Source organism: Spermophilus citellus (genome assembly GCF_964194105.1).
Source record: "Spermophilus citellus genome assembly, chromosome: 11".
In the NCBI taxonomy this organism is placed as follows: domain Eukaryota; kingdom Metazoa; phylum Chordata; class Mammalia; order Rodentia; family Sciuridae; genus Spermophilus; species Spermophilus citellus.
In genome coordinates, this window is record NC_138192.1 from 130,480,925 (window position 1) to 130,499,410 (window position 18,486).

The following is an 18,486-nucleotide window of genomic DNA, read 5'->3' on the forward strand; positions in this document are numbered from 1 at the left end:
GAGTTCTTCATTCCTTTATGTACCCTGGCATGTGCTCTGGGAGGACACCTCTATCGATAAGCACATGTCAGGTCATCTCAGTGCCTTCTATATAAGGGAGGTGGTGATCAGCAGAGACTTTTAACCCCCTGAAGTTCAAAAACTGGGAATAAATTTATGGTTAGTTGTATAAGTATGTGTTTACAGGTTATTTAGAAAATAACGCCAATGATAACACAATAGTTAAAGCATGGGTGACGGGGACAAAGCTATATTCAAAGAAAACTGCAGCCTTAAAGGCTTTCCTTAAGGGACAAAAACAAAAGAACATTCATCTTAACTGTGTTCCAGGCAGGGGACCCAAACTTAAGGGCTTTGGAGGAAAGCAAGGAGGCCAGCAGTGGGGTAGGGGCTAGAGTTTTGAAAACAAAACAGTAAATCACTCAATTTCCTTATAAAAATGGACCCTGGGAGGTTCAAGGCTAGAAGCAAGGAGATCAGTTAAGAACCTGTGGAACAGTGCAGATGAGTGACAGTGGTGTGCTCAACAGGGACACAGCGGTAGAGGGAGCGAGATGTGGCCAGATCCTAGCAGCATTCTGATGGCAGAACCAACAGAAGGTCCTGAAAAACTGGATGTGAAGTAAGACAAGGAGAATCAAGGGGGCATAAAGGTTTTGGCCAGAGCAAATAGGAAATTGGAGCTGCCATTAGCTGAAGAAGAGAAAAACATGTGTGGAGGACATTTCAGGAGGCCAGGAGTCCTGCTGGGGATGTGCTCTAGTTTGGATTTCAGACAGCCTAGGTGGCAGTTGGATGCTCTGGGGCTAGGCAGAATGCTCAAAAGGCAAGGGGGAGAGGGGGAAAGAACAAGCTGCTGAGAAAGGTGGGCTGGTGGACTGGAAGGAAAACCTGAAGAGCTTTAACTTCTCAGTTCGTTAACTTCCCAGAAGACAGACAAAAACTCCTAGTACAGCCAGCAACAGCGTGGAGTGCTGGGAGCAGACAGGATGCACACAGCAGGGTGAGAACAGACTGGATGCTCGTGGATGGACGCAGCAGTGAGGGGGCCCCCTGAAGCCTGAGGAAGAGCTACATGGAACCCCAGTGGGGCTGAGAGAGCACAGGAAAAAAAGGATGTGTGTCACTCTTCAGAATAGTTTTGTGGTTTCTTTGAAATGAAAAAATACATGTTAATAAAGGCCAATAAAAGCTGGATGTGGTGGCACATGCCTGTAATCCCAGTCACTCGGGAGGCTGAGGCAGGAGGATCCCAAGTTCAAAACAGCCTCAGCAACAGAGCTAGACTTTGTCTCAAAATAAAAAATAAAAAGGGCTGGGAATGTGGCTCAGTGATTAAGCACCCTGGGTTCAATCCCCAGTACGTACGTACAGACACACGAAAGGCCAATGAAAAATTTGGAACATATTTACAGTCTAGAATAAGGGTAAAAAATGTTTTATCATGGAAAATTTCAACTGCATGCAGAGACTAGTAAAATGACCCTCCTCAAGTACCCATGATTTCAATTATTGCCATGTCTAGTCTTGTTTACATCCACCTCCTGTCCTTCCCCCAGATTCTTCTTCTTTTTCTTCTTCTTCTTTTTTTTTTTGGTACTAGGGACTGAAGCCTAGGGTGCTTAACCACTGAGCCATATCCCCATTCCTTTTTTAAAAAAATATTTATTTTTTAGTTGTAGGTGGACACAATATCTTTATTTCATTTTTATATAGTGCTAAGGATCGAACTTAGTGCCTCACGCATGCTAGACGAGCGCTCTACCAATGAGCCACAACCACAGCCCTCTGTTCCTTTTTATTTTTTGAGATAGGGTCTCACTAAGTTGCCCAGGCTGGCCTTGAACTTATGATCCTCCTGTCTTAGCCTTTTGAGCTGCTGGGATTACAGGTGTGTGCAACTGTGTTCAGCTTCCCTAGATTCTTTAAAAGTAAATGCCACTGTCATTATGTACAATTATAATGCACCAATAAAAAAATGGGGAAAATAAAAGCAAATGCCTGATAACATATTATTTCATCTATAGTTAGCATGCATTTCTGAAAGATAAGGATTCTTTTAAAAATATAAACCTTAAGTGATTAACGTCTTCAGAACTTAAAAGTTTTTCAAATTAAGGATTTGTAAATAACAACAAATACCCAGTTCAAATTTCCCTACTTTCTCTTTAGTCAGGCTGGGCACGGTGGTGCACGCATATTGAGACTAGAGGACTACAAGTTCAAGTACAACTTAGAAAGGCCCTAAGGGAGTTAGTGAGACCCTGTCTCAAAACAAAAATAAGAAGGGCTGGGAATGTGACTCAGTGGTTAAATGCCCCTGGGTTCAATCCCCAGTACAATGAATAAATAAATATGTGGGGGCTGGGGTTGTGGCTCAGTGGTAAAGCGCTTGCCTAGCACACGCAAGGCCCTGGGTTCGATCCTCAGCACCACATAAAAATAAATAAAATAAAGGTATTGTGTCCAATTACAACTAAAATATATATATATATATATATATATATATATATATATATTAAAAACAATATAAAAATTAAAAAAAATTGGTGGTCAGATCCAGTAGCTCGATAAGACGCATAGGTTTTTTTTTTTTAATATATATATATTTTTTTGTAGTAGCAGATGGACAAAATGCCTTTAATTTATTTGTTAATTTGTAATGTGGTGCTGAGGATTAAACCCAGTGCCTCACACATGCTAGGTAAGCACTCTGCCACTGAGCTATAGCCCCAGCCCTTTTTTTGTTTTTGTAAGGGTATCCTAGAGCTTCTAGAGTGTCTAAGAGCTGCACTTCTTTGGGTTATTCTCAGTGTTTAAAGATCGTTGTCTTGACCTATTAATTAGAAATTGAAAAACTGATGCTCTAAAATTCCTTCTTCTTTATTGGCTGGAATATGTTCTATATAGAAAAATTTTATCTAGTGAGCCACCTTGAGGTATAATTTACAGAGGAAAAATGAGATAAATGCTTATTTCTCTTCTCTTTTATCCATGGTAGGTACCAATGAATATTTCCTGTTATGGTCATTATGAGCCTGCCCATAGATTTTATGTGTGTGCTATCAAGATTTTACATATGTAGATAGGGAATATATATGAATTTTACATTCATACACAGATAAGGGATGAGGGGTTTTAATTTTTTTAAAAAATCCATTTCTACATATTCTAAATTTCTATAATAATTTTACCTAGTATACACTTTAATTATTATTCTCCCTAATGTTCAAACTGTCTCATCTTTAATGACTAGACTCCTAAGTCTCTCTGATAATTCCAATAAGTCTTTATTAGTAGCTTCATTACTTTCTGTGATGGCAACATGTTACACATTTTGTGACTAGGGCTACAGAACCAGCCCTTAATTCAAGGTGCCTGGTTCCTTTTAGTATGAAATGGTACTTTGCAATCATAATCTGGGTGCTAGGGCTGTTTTGTTTCTAAGCTATGTCAGGGAACAGAGCCAGAAAGAAAACAAAACAAACAATTTTTAAAAAGTAAAAATAGGTGAAGTTTATTCAGACTCTTTTAATTCAAATTTAGGAGTAGAGGTTTTTATTTAACCACACTTATTTTTATCTGTGTCTTTGTTTTACAATACCAAAAGTCCCAGTTCTCGATGATACCAATACAATTATTCATGTTCTATCATACTCATTCATATATATAATTCATATCTGTGTATGTGTCATTATGTGTGTATATAAAGTGTGTATATACAGCTGGGGCTGTAGCTCAGTGGTACAGTGCTTGCCTTGCACGTGTGAGACACTGGGTTCCATCCTCAGCACCGCATAAAAATAAATAAATAAAGCTATTGTGTCTGTCTACAACTAAAAAAGAAAGGAAAAAAAAAAGTGAAAACACCAGAAGAAAATATACTGAAATGTTACTATTAGTGGGATAAGAAATATGAGGAATTTTGTTTTAATCAATTTCTGCATTCCCCAAATTTCTATAATAAGTATTACTGATATTTAGATAAGGAAAAAAAAAAAAACACAGTAGAAACAATCTTCCTTAAACATCCCCAGCTGGCTTGCCAATTAATTTTCAAGTTCTCTGAACCACACCTCTAGTGAACACACATAATTCTTACAAGTACATATGTAAACCTCATCTTAGGACCTAGCGCAGGATACCACTCCCCATACCAAATACTGAGTGTCCCAAACCAAAAAGTAAATTACTTACATCTTTCACAGACAATGTTTCTTCTACTATGACCTCCATCTCTGTCCCAGGTTGAATATTAGTCCCCCAAGCAAAAAACAGGAACAGCTAAGAGCAAGCCAGAAGTATAGATGCAATTTAACCTGAACTTAAAAATCATATGATTGCATTATTCACTTCCCCCAAAAGCCCAGGTGCAAGAAACATTAATAAAAACTCAGTTCTGTGGATGTAGCTCAGTGGTAACTCACTGCCTAGCATGCATGAGTTCATCCCCAGTACTGCAAAGACAAACAAATCAAAATGAAAACCCTCAAGTTATGTAAAAGGAGACTGTGCTGAGACATTTAATGTCATAGGCTGCCTTGATACAGGATATTATCAATAAGGATATCATTATGACTTCTGGACTATAATAAAAGTTTATTAACTAGGTAGGGCTTCTGGCAATGTTACCTGATAGCATTTTACACAGAAAATGAACACTGATAAAGATGAGGGGGAAGGGAGGCTACTATAACTATTACATTATTGCAGAGAGTAATTTTAAATCCAAAATCCATATATTGTATTCCATTAAATAAAAGACGCTGACTGCTAAGACTCATCATTTTCTGTACCACTAAAAACAACAACAAAAAACCACACCACAACAATGCCAGCAGAACTGCAGAATGCCACTGACACAGGAGCCTCCTAATTTCATAGATGTTAACATGTGGGGGAAAGTGCATCTTAAACAATAACTCACCTAGCGATATAAAATGCTTCATCATTAATGTTTTTACTCCTCATAAACATCTATCACAGGTACTATTTCTTTCTTTCTTTTTTTTTTTTTTTTTTTTGTACTAAGGATATAACCCAGGGATGTTTTACTACTAGGCTACATCCTCAGACGTTTTTATTTTTTGAGACAAGGTCTCACTAAATTGCTGAGGCTGGCCTGCAAGTGTTATCCTCCTACTTCAGCCTCCCAAGTGGCTGTGATCATAGGTGTGTGCCACCATGCCCAGACAGGCACTATTTCTTCTACTAAGATATCTAGTTCTGGAGCTGGGATTGTGGCTCAGTGGCAAGGTACTGGCCTCGCACTTGTGAGGAACTGAGTTAGTTTCTTAGCACCACATAAAAATAAACAAAATAAAGATATTATGTCCATGTATAACCAAAAAAAAAAAAAAATTAAAAAAAAAATCCAGCTCTGACCCAAGTCACTCCCAGAGAAATCTGCAGTTACTACACACAATAAACATTAATTGTTTCTTCTCCGAACCACTGGTTGTGGTTTGATTTTCTGCCTAAGGATTCCACATATAATAATTCCCAAGATCCCATAGGAAAACTATAACATACCTCTTGTCAATCCAGGTTCTGACAACCCTACCCCACCTTTCTAATTCAACCTTGCCTGTCATGTTTGTCCTCCTGTCAGCTTATCAGGTCCTGCTATTTGCTAGTGTTTAAGGGGGAAGAAAATTAAAGGGGTTGTGATTGGTGGTAAGGTTTTTGAGTTCTTTATATTTTGCATTATTAGGGAGAATGTTATGCTAAGTGAAATAAATCAGAATCAGAAAGTGACGGATTGAGTGTTTTCTCTTATATGCAGAAGCTAGAGAAAGAAAGAACGAAAGAAAGAAAAAAAGGGCTGGGGATATAGCTCAGTTGGTAGCTTGCCTTGCATGCATAAGGCCCTGGGTTCGATTCCCAGCACCAAAAAAAGAAAGAAAAAAAAAGGAATTAAAAAGAAACCAAAACAAAAAGGGGAATCTTATACAAATAGAAGGAAGACCAATAGAGTAGAAAAGGATGGAGAGAAAGGGAGGAGGGGAGAGCCTGGGGAAGCATAGAGGAAGGAAATCTACCTAATTATTATATGTCTATGTATGAACATACCACATGAATCCGGTATGCATGTGTGTGTCTATATTTATAAATAGTTATATATGTATAAATATTCATAATGCACTAATTAAAATAATAATAACAATAATAGAATAATTAGTAGAGTGCAGCGAGCAGATGGTGAAGGGAAGGGGAGAGGGAAAGGGAAGGTAGGTAATAAGACTGATCAAATTATATTATATGCGTGTACAAATATGGTTAGTGATTTCTGTTATCATGTATAATTATAATGCACCAATTAAAAAAAAAACACAAGGGAAACTAATAAAGTGGATTCAGGAGCCCTGGGGGAACCTGACATGAGTTCAGACTACCTTGATACAGGATATTATCAATAAGGATATCATTATGACTTCTGGACTATAATAAAAGTTTATTAACTAGGTAGGGCTTCTGGCAATGTTACCTGATAGCATTTTACACAGAAAATGAACACTGATAAAGATGAGGGGGAAGGGAGGCTACTATAACTATTACATTATTGCAGAGAGTAGTTTTAAATCCAAAATCAATATATTGTATTCCATTAAATAAAAGATGCTGACTGCTAAGACTCATCATTTTCTGTACCGCTAAAAACAACAACAAAAAACCACACCACAACAATGCCAGCAGAACTGCAGAATGCCACTGACACAGGAGCCTCCTAATTTCATAGATGTTAACATGTGGGGGAAAGTGCATCTCAGAATTTATGAAACAAAGTGGCTGGAACTGGTGGTCATTCAACCTTAAACATCCCCTTTAAAAATAAAATTTTTACAGAGAAAGAACCTTATAAATATACTTTCACATAACATTTTTTATTTAAACACAGGAAACTATATGGATATACTCCTAAAGCAGTAAGAACAATAACAACAAAAAACTTTTAGGTAACACCAGTATTACTGGAGTAGGTTACTAGTTACAAATTCAGACATTCTGATGAGGGAAGGGGGATACCTAAAGGTATCTTACTGTACCTGAGAGGAAGTTGGTGCTTTTCCAAGACACAGTCCCAAAGAACTCCCCATCTTCACTTCTGCTTCCTTCAAAGTGGAACCATCTGGCACTATAAAGAATTTTGAGAAAATGATGATGTTCTGAATTCCCATGTCTCAGCAAAATATTACATCAAAGTAGATAGTCTTTGAAAATTAAGAAGGTCAAGAAAGAGGCTAGGGTGTAGCTCGGTGGTAGAGTACATGCTTAGCATTAGTGAGGCCCTGGGTTCAATCCTCAGCATCACAACACTAGTAATGAATTTTCACATTACCCCCACCACCCAAGAATATTAAAAAAGAAATAAAAAGTTGCACTTCATGCAAAAAAATTACACAGATAGTGGCTATGTTTAATTTTCAATTTTCATACTTTATTATTATCTGTATAATACTAAGAAGTTGACAGGCAGCTATGAGTATTTAAAACTTATACTTAATAAAAAAATGACTTGGTCAAATAGCTGTTGTGTATCTGGGTTAAAAGATGTTCAGACTCAATCCATCACAATGGACTAACTTCTTCCATGTTTCAAGTGTCAGTGAGAACCAAATAATGATAGGCTCATCCATGACTAAATCACCAATCTAATGAAAGGTGTTAGGTGAGAACCAAAGACTCTGTTCCATACAGTATAACAATAAAAGCAGGAATGACCCACCGAAAACTGAAGAAATAAGACTAGAAAGAGTTAATGAGATCCAAACCATGACTAAAACAAGAACTAGAGCATCAGAAAGTGTTTCATTTCAGAGAACAAAAATGTTAAGGTTTTCTTAACACATAGATAAGATGCCTCGATGAAAGTAATTTAAGAGTAGCAGGGGGTTAGGTGTGAGGCTCAGTGGTAGACTGCTTGCCTAGCATGTACAAGGCTCTGGGTTGAATGCCCACACCACCCTCCACCTGAACAAAAGAAAAAAGAAATAAGCAAAAAAGAGAGCATTAGGTATTGGAAGCCATTGCTTAGGGGAAGACAGAGACAAGGATGGAATGAGTTGAAGTCAGCTACCAACAGTGGATGAAAGCTACCAAAAAGACTAACCTGGACAAAGGAGCTTCCCGTTTCTATCAATAGGTCTCAAACAGCTGTTCTCAGCTATAAATAAAAATAAGCATGTTATTCACCAAAGAGAGATGCTCTTTGCTAGTGTTAATTAGCAGAAATAGAATAAAAAACCCAAATTAAAAAAAAAAAAGAACAAAAGACCCCCACATTTGGGCAGCCTTCACTCTGCACAGCAGTTTGGACTAAAGAAACACAATAGAATTGTGCATCCATTTTAATAATCAGTGGAAATGTTCCAATGGGTCTACGACTTAAAAATCTGCCAAAACTTTTAAAACTCTTTGTTGGTTATACATGTAGAGAAAAGAAAAAAAATAGCAAAGCTAACACTTATACATTTATTTACAACATCAGAAACTTTTGAGGACTGAAATGCTTTGTCTCTGCATCAGTGCCAGCAGGGCTGGCTCCTCACTGGAGAGCACAGAGAAACCTCAAGAAGGCAGCCTGCTGGGTATGTGATGAGAAAGCAGAAGAGTGGACTGCAGTGAGGTCCAGGGTGAGCAGCGGTCAGGTTATGCAGGTTCCCGTGGGCTGCGTTAAGGAATTGACCTATGTGCAAGGGAAGCACGACAGGGCCCTGAGCACAGGAGTGACAAGTTCTAGCTCACAGGTTTAAGAGAATCACTTGCTACATGAGGAAGAGTAGAAGCTACAGGACAAGGTAACGAAGCATTCATTTTAATAAAATGGATACTTTTTATGAACTTTACCAAGGTATTATAATTTACCTACAATAAAACATCCATTTTAAGTGTAGAGTTCATAGAGTTTGATAAATATATAAACATTCAGCAAAACCAGCAAACCGAGATAAAATCTGTATCATCCCCAAAATTCCCTTGTGTCACACTTCAGTCAATCCCTTGTCTGCCTTCTGTGGTTATGACTTAAATTTTCTTTTTCTAAAATTTCACATTCCTGGAATCATACAGAATATACTTTTCTACATTTACTTTCTTTCATATAATGACTGGAGATTCACACATATTTTGCATGTGGCAGAACTTGGAGTTTGCTGCTTTTCAGACATGAATAGCACCCCACCGACTGGCTATACCACAATTTGTCTATCTAGTCACCTGCTCATGCACATCTGGATTGTGGCCAGTTTTTGGTTATGGACATTTGTCTTTGTAAAAATGTTTAATTTTTCTTCCCATTCACTAGAATGGCTATAATAAAAAGATAAGTACAAATATTGGCAAGGGTATGAAGAAACTGCAATGCTGACACGCTGCTATTGGGAACGCACAGGTTCAGGCACTTGGGAAAACCATTTGGCAGTTTTCGTAAAAAGTTAAACATAAATTTCCCAGGAATTCTAATCCTGTGCATCTACCTGAAAGAACTGAAAATAAATAGCCAAAGACTTACATGCAAATGTTTACAGCAGTATTCCAAATGTCCATCAACTGGTGAATAAACAAATAAAATGTGGTATGTCCATACAGTTGACCACTAGTCAGCAATAAAAAGAAATAAACTATTTATAAATGCTAAATAATGGGCAAACTTCAAAAATAGTATGGTAAGTAAAAGAAGTCACACACAAAGATTGTATGGTTCTATTTGTATGAAATGTCAAGAAAATCAAGTCTGAAGAGATGGAAAGTGGATTAGTCACTGGATATGGGCTCAGAATACAAATGGGTATAAGAGATCTTTTTGGGGTGACAGAAATGTTTTAAAATGGAATTGGTAGGGCTGGAGTTGTGACTCAGTGGTAGAGTGCTTGCTTAGCACATGCGAGGTCCTGGGTTCGATCTTTAGCACCACATAAAAATAAAAAATAAAATGAAGGTATTGTGCCCAACAACTAAAAATAAATATTAAAAAAAAACTGAATTGGTGTACAACTCTATACATTTACTGATAATTACTGAATTACACATGAGTGAATTTTAGCCAGGCACAATGGCGTATACCTCTAATCCCAGCAACTTTGTAGGCTAAGGCAGAAGAATCATGAGTTTAAGGCTAGCCTCAGCAACTTAGTAATACCCTATCTCAAAATAAAAAGGCTGGGGTATATAGAGTGCTTCTGGATTCAATTCCTAGCACCAAAAAAAAAAAAAAAAAAAAAAAAAAAAGAAAAAAAAAAGAAAAAAAGAAAAGTAAATATTTTGTATATAAATTATATCTCAATAAAGCTGTTAAACATGATGCGGAGTGAATAGTAAGGTTACAGAATGTTGTATTCAGTATGTCAAATCTGTCTATATATATGTATACACACATATGTAATTATAATATATGGTACAATATGTATAAATGTCTATATACACACCCAAATCAAAAATACTGGTTGTATCTGGGGAGGGAAGGAGAATAGGTCTGAGAAGGAGAACACGAAGGACTTTATAATGTGTCAAACAAAAACAAACATATGACAAAATGTTAACATTTGTCCATTTTGGGTGGTACGTGCATGAGATTTTCCTAAATTATTTTTGCACTTTCCCATATATTTTTCAACAAAAAAATCCAAACTAAATTACCAAAAACTAAAAGCAAATGTAAATGATTACCTAGTTCCTTCATTAATTTTAATTCCTTTATGGCTTTAATTCGAATATCAAACACCACCTAAAATAGAGAAATAAACTAATGACTGTGTATAAGTTGAACAGTAGGAGATGACAATGAAGACCAGCAGCGTGTGCACACCTACATCAGCTGAGACATGAACCATCTGGCACGTATTTTTCCAACTTGAAAAAAGCTTTTTCCCATCTCTGAAATTCTACAAGATCAATAGCAAAAGCTCAGAATAAATCTTTTTTAAAAATTTTAAATGTTTAAAATTAGTTCCTTTTAGTCAGAATAGATCTTAGTAATTTTTACTAAAATGGTGCTAACTGGGACAAAAAGGACTAAAGAAACAGTTATAGCTGAAAAGCAGGAAGCCACTCACCTTTCTGATCAAAGCCAAAAAAAACAAAAACAAAAACAACGAACAACAACAACAAAAAAAAAACTGGAGGCAATCATCACATTCCAGGGCCCAAAAGCATAAATGACGTAAAAATGCACAATACCTAGTTTAGGCTAATTTCCTGTAGGCCATAAAATGATGGACATTTAGTGGTAAAACTGATGTTACACACCATCTCCTCTAACCTTCCACCAGTATCTAATATGGGGTCAAGAAGAAACAGACTGAAGTAATAAAGGACTTCACCAAAGTCTCCAACTTAGGGTCAGGAACTAGTCTGCTGAGTGTTAGTACCCTGGTCTTGTACTCTCCCTTCTATTGTATCAGCACTGAACCTTAAGAAATTATAAAACTGATGTAAAAGGAAACACCATTCTAACAAGTTTCTTTTAACTTGTTACAGGAAAAAACCCAAAAAATCAAAAAACAAAAAACAAAACTATACTGGGACTATATAAGTATAAAAAGATAATGTTTAAAGAAATCAGTATCATCTTCTTCAAATGGAAAACTGGAAGGAATTCCTTTTAAGAGTAGTGGGCTTTACATAAAGCAGAGTATAAGGTAGAGCAATTTGAGATAAAAAGAAAACCCACAACACAAAAACAAAACACATATACACATTTACACACATATCTACCTGATTTTAAAAAATACAGAGAAGACCCTTGAGAAAGCATTTTGTACTCATCAAAACTAGAGGATTCCATGAACTGACTAAATAGGCAATTCCCACATTCTAATTTTAGGCTCTGGAGTTGGGAAGAAAAAAATGGGGGTGGGGGCGGGGGCATGGATGGGGGATGGGGAACGGGACATATTTCCTTGGAATAGACCCATGGCTAGTACAGGGAGGCAATAATTAAGTGTTAAATATGAAAAAATTGATTCCTTAAGATTTAGAAGTCTACTGAGAGAACTGTTCTGAAATTTAAACAGTGCTGTCTAAATAAAAATTCTGTTAACTGAAAAACTATCAAATTTTAATGATGATCTATCTACTCACTGTGTGAACAGTTGCTGATATTTTAACTTGCTTTTCTTCAGATTCTAGCTCGCATAAATTTTTAACCTGGATCCAGTTGATCTCATTCATACCATTCATCCACTTCCCTTCTTTGGGCAACACACTGTAGGTAAAGGTAAAAAGACATTAAAAATGTGTCTTTTTGTGGCGCTTTTATGAATCAGAAAATTAATGCCTTTTTAAGGCACACTTCCAAAACTCTGTATGTATGCCTTAAAGAGACTAGTGAAAGATGATTATATTTTACTGAGTTGTCTCTATAAAAGTTAGCTCTTTTTAGGGTAATGTTAGGCAATGATCCATTCAGTCCATAATCTTATAGCTTTCAAATACTCTTTGACTTAAAATTGTGCAAATATTCTGTGCCACAGTTTTCAAGGGGAAATGTTGGAAAGTGAGCATTCAGTTGTTCACTCTTGCCTATGCACTGAAAACCCTAGGGGACCTTTGAAAGACTGCCAAGGCCCATACCCTGGGATTCAGATATAACAGGGCAGCCAATACAAGTGAGTGAACTGTCACTGCACAACAGTGTCACATCAGCTACATCACAGGAGTGCTACATGCATTGCATATACTATATATTTGTATTTTCATTTTTTAAGAATTTTGTTTTTTTTATTATGTTAGCAGTTGGCAGCAGAATATTATGTTCTAACAAATCTTCCTTCAGCCATAAGAAAAAATGAGCCATCAGAAGTCCTTTTGGGGCATTTTATCAGCGCCCTAAAACACAATTCTATCCTTTATTTCAATTATTCCACCCTGGGACTCCACCTCAAGTTAGCAATCCTAAATACAACAAAGTTTGAAGTGCAAGATGTTCCCTAGAAGATTATCTTGAAAGTAGAAAATTGGATGCAGTTGTTGCTCCTGCTGCTGCTGAAGATGTTAACTAAAAACATTTAGCACTGTGTGCAAATGCTCTGAGGACTTAGTTCTTTATGACTAAAAAGCTCTCACTAATTATCACCTCTGTTTTACATTAGAAACTGAACAGACAGAGAGATGAAACTACTTGTCCAAGGTCACTGTGGCAATAAGTAGAAAAACTGGGAAGAAACCCAGGCAGCTGGCTCCCAAGTGTTCACCCTTCCCCTCCCGCCCCCCCCCCCCCTTGCATCTTGCTGTCCTATCAGGCTCGGAGAGGCAAAGTGTGCTGTTTGCCAGGCACACAAAGATTATTATTAGGTAACCATCAAATGAGATTTACAAAACATCTACAAACATTGGAAAGAGGAGAAAGCAGGAAAAAACTACAAAACAATCATTATTCTGAAAAAGATAAAAAACCCTTCAAAACAGTGGGTTGAGTTCAGAAGAAAAGGAAAGCTACTGGAGGCCATAGTGACTGATGCTGCATCGGGGCTGCTACCTCAGGTCTCCTCTGTGTTCCCTTCCTTACTCTCTAAGTCCTAGTAAACGCAGATCACCTTTATAAATGATTATATAATAAACTTTCTTGTAAACAAGATGGGGAAACACATGTCTGCAAGACACCTATTCAAAAGAGTATCAGTGATAAATGTCATATAAAACAAACTCAGTCCACAGGGCTATGCTTGTAGGACACACTGGCCATAGAAATGTATTGGCCCACATGTGGGTAACAAAAGTGGCACAGTGCAAACATGACCACAGGGCTTCAGGGGTGATTCTGCAGCTAACTTCTCTAACTGGGCAGCCAGAAGGTTCTTCAGTATCATAAAGAGATGATAAGAAAAAAACTGAACTGCCTTACAGGTCTCTATGAAAAAAATATCCAGGGCTAGGAGTGCAGCTTAGTGGTTGATTGAATGCTTGCCTAGCGTATGGGTGTGGCCCTGGCTTCCAGATGCAGCACCAAAAAACAAAACAACAAAAATATAAGACAAAAACCCAAATATCCAAACATAGGGCTGGGGTTGGGGCTCAGTGATAAAGTGCCTGCTCAGCATGTGTGAGGCACTGGGTTCGATTCTCAGCACCACATATAAATGAATAAATTAAATAAAGATTGTCAATTAATATATTTTAAAAAAATATCCGAACATAATTTAGCCATACTCTTAATACCTTTTTCATGTAGAATTTCAGGAATTTTCTGTGAGAATATGCCTTTATTTTTTATAACTTATGCTAATCAGAATTCATTTAATAAGATTTTGCTTTATAGCCAACAAATTTAGATCACATATAGGCTATAAAACCAGGAATATCTATATTATTTTTGTTACCATATTTATCAGAAAATCACTTTTCAACATTTTTACCCCTTTAAGTTGCATAAGACATCCCTATATACAATATTTAGAATATGTCTAGAAATAAATATTTAACTCTTATTATTAAAATAAAGCTTTAGAGTTCTATTGGATGATACTATCATTAAAATAACTTAGAGAAATTCTCCCTTTTCATCTTTTACCTCCTATCCTCACTATTAGGAGGCTGAACTAGAATGGAGCTTCCGTTTCTGAGCCCCTGCTCTCTGAACGTCTTCTTCATGTCTTCCTCGGGCACAGCGGTCCAGCTCTCTTCATCTGCAGACCCGGCGCTGTTCACAAGGATGATGCCTGCTGGGATGGCCGCAGCTGTGAACACAGTACCCACTTCCGCATTAGCAGGAAAGACATGTGGCGATTCTATCAGTCGCCCACGCTTCTTGCCTTCACCACTTGACTCCAGATGAAGAATGTTTAACAGCAGAGGCTCACAGTCAATCCCAGTCTCAATCTGGACTCCTCCAACCTGCAACAGTATGGAAAAACCTGGCATAGTTCGTATTTGTCAAATTAACATCATCACTAGTAATGATATACTACTCTTGTAATAAACAAAACCCCAAACCTCATCTCTTCCCAAGTGAAATAAAATTTTCAATTTTCAAATTTTTTTTCTAAGTATCAGAGGAACAACTTAAAAATTTTGTTTAAGAGCTTCTCATATCCTTATTTTCTTTCTTAGGAGAGAAATCTGGACTGGAGATGGAGGTTAATGAGTTATCAGTGGGTGTGAGGAGAAGGCCCAAGGTTGCGTCTTCTGAGACAGGAAGCTCACTCTCCTCCTCCAAGGCTCCACCCTCCCTAACTCAACACAGCTGGCCAAGCCCTCTGACACCAGCAGGTGCTATGCCCGCCCTACTACAGCACTTATGGTGCTGTTCACGCTGTGAGTGCCTGAAGGAAGCTGACTGACCTCCGCATCCAGCATGTGACACACAGCCTGACACAAGGAAAGTCTCAATAAGTCTCTCTTTGATATGCAATTACCACTGACTGGACTAAAATGTAGGGATATTTCAGGAGTTTTCTAATGTCTAATTGCCTTCACATGTAGTGGATAAAATTTCATTACAATGACTTTTAAAAATCCAAAATTATCATTTTTTTCAGTGATTTTTTTTTTTTTTACCTCCATTCCATTCCATACAAAGATGTCTTCCCCATCAGCAATGTCAACTTCACACAGCGACAGTTCATCTCCTAGAAAGGGTAGTGATACCATTAATCATGATCATCAGAAACGATCTAGCTGAGGAAAGAGCTGGGACATGTAAATATTTTATCATAATATCATTTTTATTTTTACTTTAAAATGCTGTTACATCACTTTGCAAGCATGGTGGCAGGACTAGCCAGGACAAAGCCCGACTGTGCGGCAGTGCACAGCGCTGCAATAGGAACTGAACAGGAGTTAGATGCAGGCAGCAGCAGCCCTGGCTCTACCACCAACCAGCTATAAGTGTGTGCCTCAAGCCTCTCAGCTTCAGTGTTTTCATTTATGAAATGGGGGTAAAAGAAGTTCGTGAAAATCAAAGAAAAATGAACATGAAACTATTATCACAAGATTTGGTATAGTGAGAAGTCCAAAATGAATAAATGTTACTATTACTACTGTTGTTAACATTGTTTATGTTATTTAAAGGAAATAAATACTTTTAAACTCTCGGAACACTTTTGTTTTGCTATAAAATCTTAGGCTGAGAGTTGTGTAGAGGAAAATCAAGCCACATAAATAAGATTCAAATTATTTTAAACCATTTTGTGCAAAAGTTCATGGTAATATTGTAAAAATACTAAAACATTTAAAAAACATTTTTAAGAAATTTGCCTTACTTGCTGTGGTTGTAGCTCAGTGGTGGAGCACTTGCCTAGCACATGTGAGGCACTGGGTTCCAATCTCAGCACAACATAAATGAATAAAATAAAGGTCCATCAGCAATAAAAAAAAAAAAAAAAAAGAAAAGAAAGGAAGCAGGAAGGAAGGAAGGAAGGTGCCTTACTTTTGTTAGGAATATTTCACATACATAAATTTGGTACATTATAAATTAGATTATTTCTTTTTGAAAGCTTACAGTGTGATGGTAGCTATGTAGTTACAAAAGTAGTAGGTGGGGGAAATACTAGCAAAGAGGAAATCACAGGTGAATCCCACAAAAATAAATACATAAAATTAGTTGTTGTGGGGCTGGGGTTGAAGCTCAATGATAGCATGCTTGCCTGGCATGTGAGAGACACTGGGTTCAATGCTCAGCACCACATTAAAAAAAGGTATTGTGTCCATCTACAACTTAAACAAAATTAGTTGTGTTTTCATAATTATCTTACCATCGAGTGTCTGATAAATGTGAAGTCCTGCTGGTACATGCTTTGCTACACTAAGAACCATGTCTCCTTCCCAAAATTCTAGTAGCTGAGGAAGAGAAAAATGAAAAGTAACATATGAATACATTTTCAGACTTAATAAGAACAACACTGTGCCGACTTACATAGAAAGCAAGAAGAGGAACATCCCATCCCTACCCAACACCAAAAATTTGGAAATAAGACAATATTCTCATTATATTAGTCAAATCTAAAGATGGCTAACCTCTTCCATTCTTGATCTCTTCCACATCTGAATGACTGTATTTACATGAAAATTATTTTTATCAGAAAGCAAACCGCTCAGCAGGCCAGCTTACAAATTTCTGCCCTGAGAGCCACACTTTTTTATATCATTGGCACTGATTCCAGCCCACACTAATTTTTTTTTTTTTTGAGAGAGAGAGAGAGAGAGAGAGAGAGAGAGAGAGAGAGAATTTTAATATTTATTTTTTAGTTTTTGGCGGACACAACATCTTTGTTTGTATGTGGTGTTGAGGATCAAACCCAGGCCGCACACATGCCAGGCGATCGCGCTACCGCTTGAGCCACATCCCCAGCCCGCTAATTCTTATTCTCTAGATGCACAAAAAGGAAGGCCCAGCTTGGTGGTATACAACTGGGATCTCAGATATTGGGAGGCTGAGACAGGAAATCCTAAGTTCAGGGCCAGCCTCAGCAACTTAGTAAGACCCTGTCTCAAAATAAAAATAAAACTATGCTGGCTTGGGATCTGGCTTCCTTAAAAAGACTCCTAAAGTGCAAGAAGTAAAGTCAAGAATTGATAAATGGGATGGATTCAAACTAAAAAGCTGCTTCTCGGCAAAGGAAACAATTAGTAATGTGAAGAGAGAGCCTACAGAATGGGAGAAAATCTTTACCAATGAACCTCAGACAGAGCATTAATCTCCAGGATATATAAAAAACTCAAAAAACTTCATACACACACACACACACACACACACACACACACACACACACACCCCAAATAATCAATCAATAAATGGGCTAAGGAACAGAACAGATACTTCAGAGAAGAAAAAATATTTCAATCAACAAATATATTAAAAAATGTTCAAAACTCTAGCAATTAGAAAAATGCAAATCAAAACTACTCTAAGATTTCATCTCACTCCAGACAGAATTGCAATTATCAAGAATATAAGGAACAATAGAAGTTGGCAAGATATGGGGAAAAAGGCACACTCATACACTGCTGGTGGAACTGTAAATTGGTGCAACCACTATGGAAAGTGGTATGAAGATTCCTCAGCTACCCAACTCCTCAGTTTATACCCAAAGGAAAAAAATCAGCATATTGTAGTGATGCAGCCACATCAATGTTTATAACAGCTCAACTCACAATAGCTAAACTATGGAACCAACCTAGGTGCCCTTCAACAGAGAAATAAATAAAGAAAAGGTTATATATATACACAATGGAATATTACTCAGCCTTAAAGAAGAATGAAATTATGGCATTTGCCAGTAAATGAATGGAGTTGGAGAATATCATGCCAAGCGAAATAAGCCAATCCCCCAAAACCAAAGGCCAAATGTTTTCTCTGATATACAGATCTAATTCACAATAAGGCGGGGGCTAGGGAAGAACAGGGTTACTTTGGATTAGGCAGAGGGGAATGAAGGGGAGGAAGGATAGTAGAATGAATCGGACATTATTATCTTATTGTATGTATCACTACACGTCTGGTTTGATTCTACAGCATGTAGAATGAGAAGTTATACTCCATTTATGTATGAA

General features: G+C 37.3%; 1 protein-coding gene across 12 annotated transcripts in view; it reads right to left on the reverse strand.

Moving 5' to 3' along the window:
* USP40 (ubiquitin specific peptidase 40) overlaps window positions 1–18,486 on the reverse strand; it is a 67,617-nt gene that overhangs the window by 17,369 nt on the left and 31,762 nt on the right. For all 12 annotated transcript variants that reach the window (XR_014017982.1, XR_014017983.1, XR_014017984.1 and 9 more), the window contains 8 exons: window positions 16,689–16,773; window positions 15,493–15,563; window positions 14,507–14,829; window positions 12,079–12,202; window positions 10,666–10,723; window positions 8,111–8,164; window positions 7,047–7,135; window positions 4,198–4,284 (listed from right to left, as the gene is read on the reverse strand). Coding sequence is in view for 7 of the 12 variants with exons in the window: in XM_081260965.1 (XP_081117091.1) it covers window positions 4,198–4,284; window positions 7,047–7,135; window positions 8,111–8,164; window positions 10,666–10,723; window positions 12,079–12,202; window positions 14,507–14,829; window positions 15,493–15,563; window positions 16,689–16,773 (891 nt within the window). In the remaining 5 variants the exon portion in view is untranslated. The remainder of the gene's footprint in view (window positions 1–4,197; window positions 4,285–7,046; window positions 7,136–8,110; window positions 8,165–10,665; window positions 10,724–12,078; window positions 12,203–14,506; window positions 14,830–15,492; window positions 15,564–16,688; window positions 16,774–18,486) is intronic.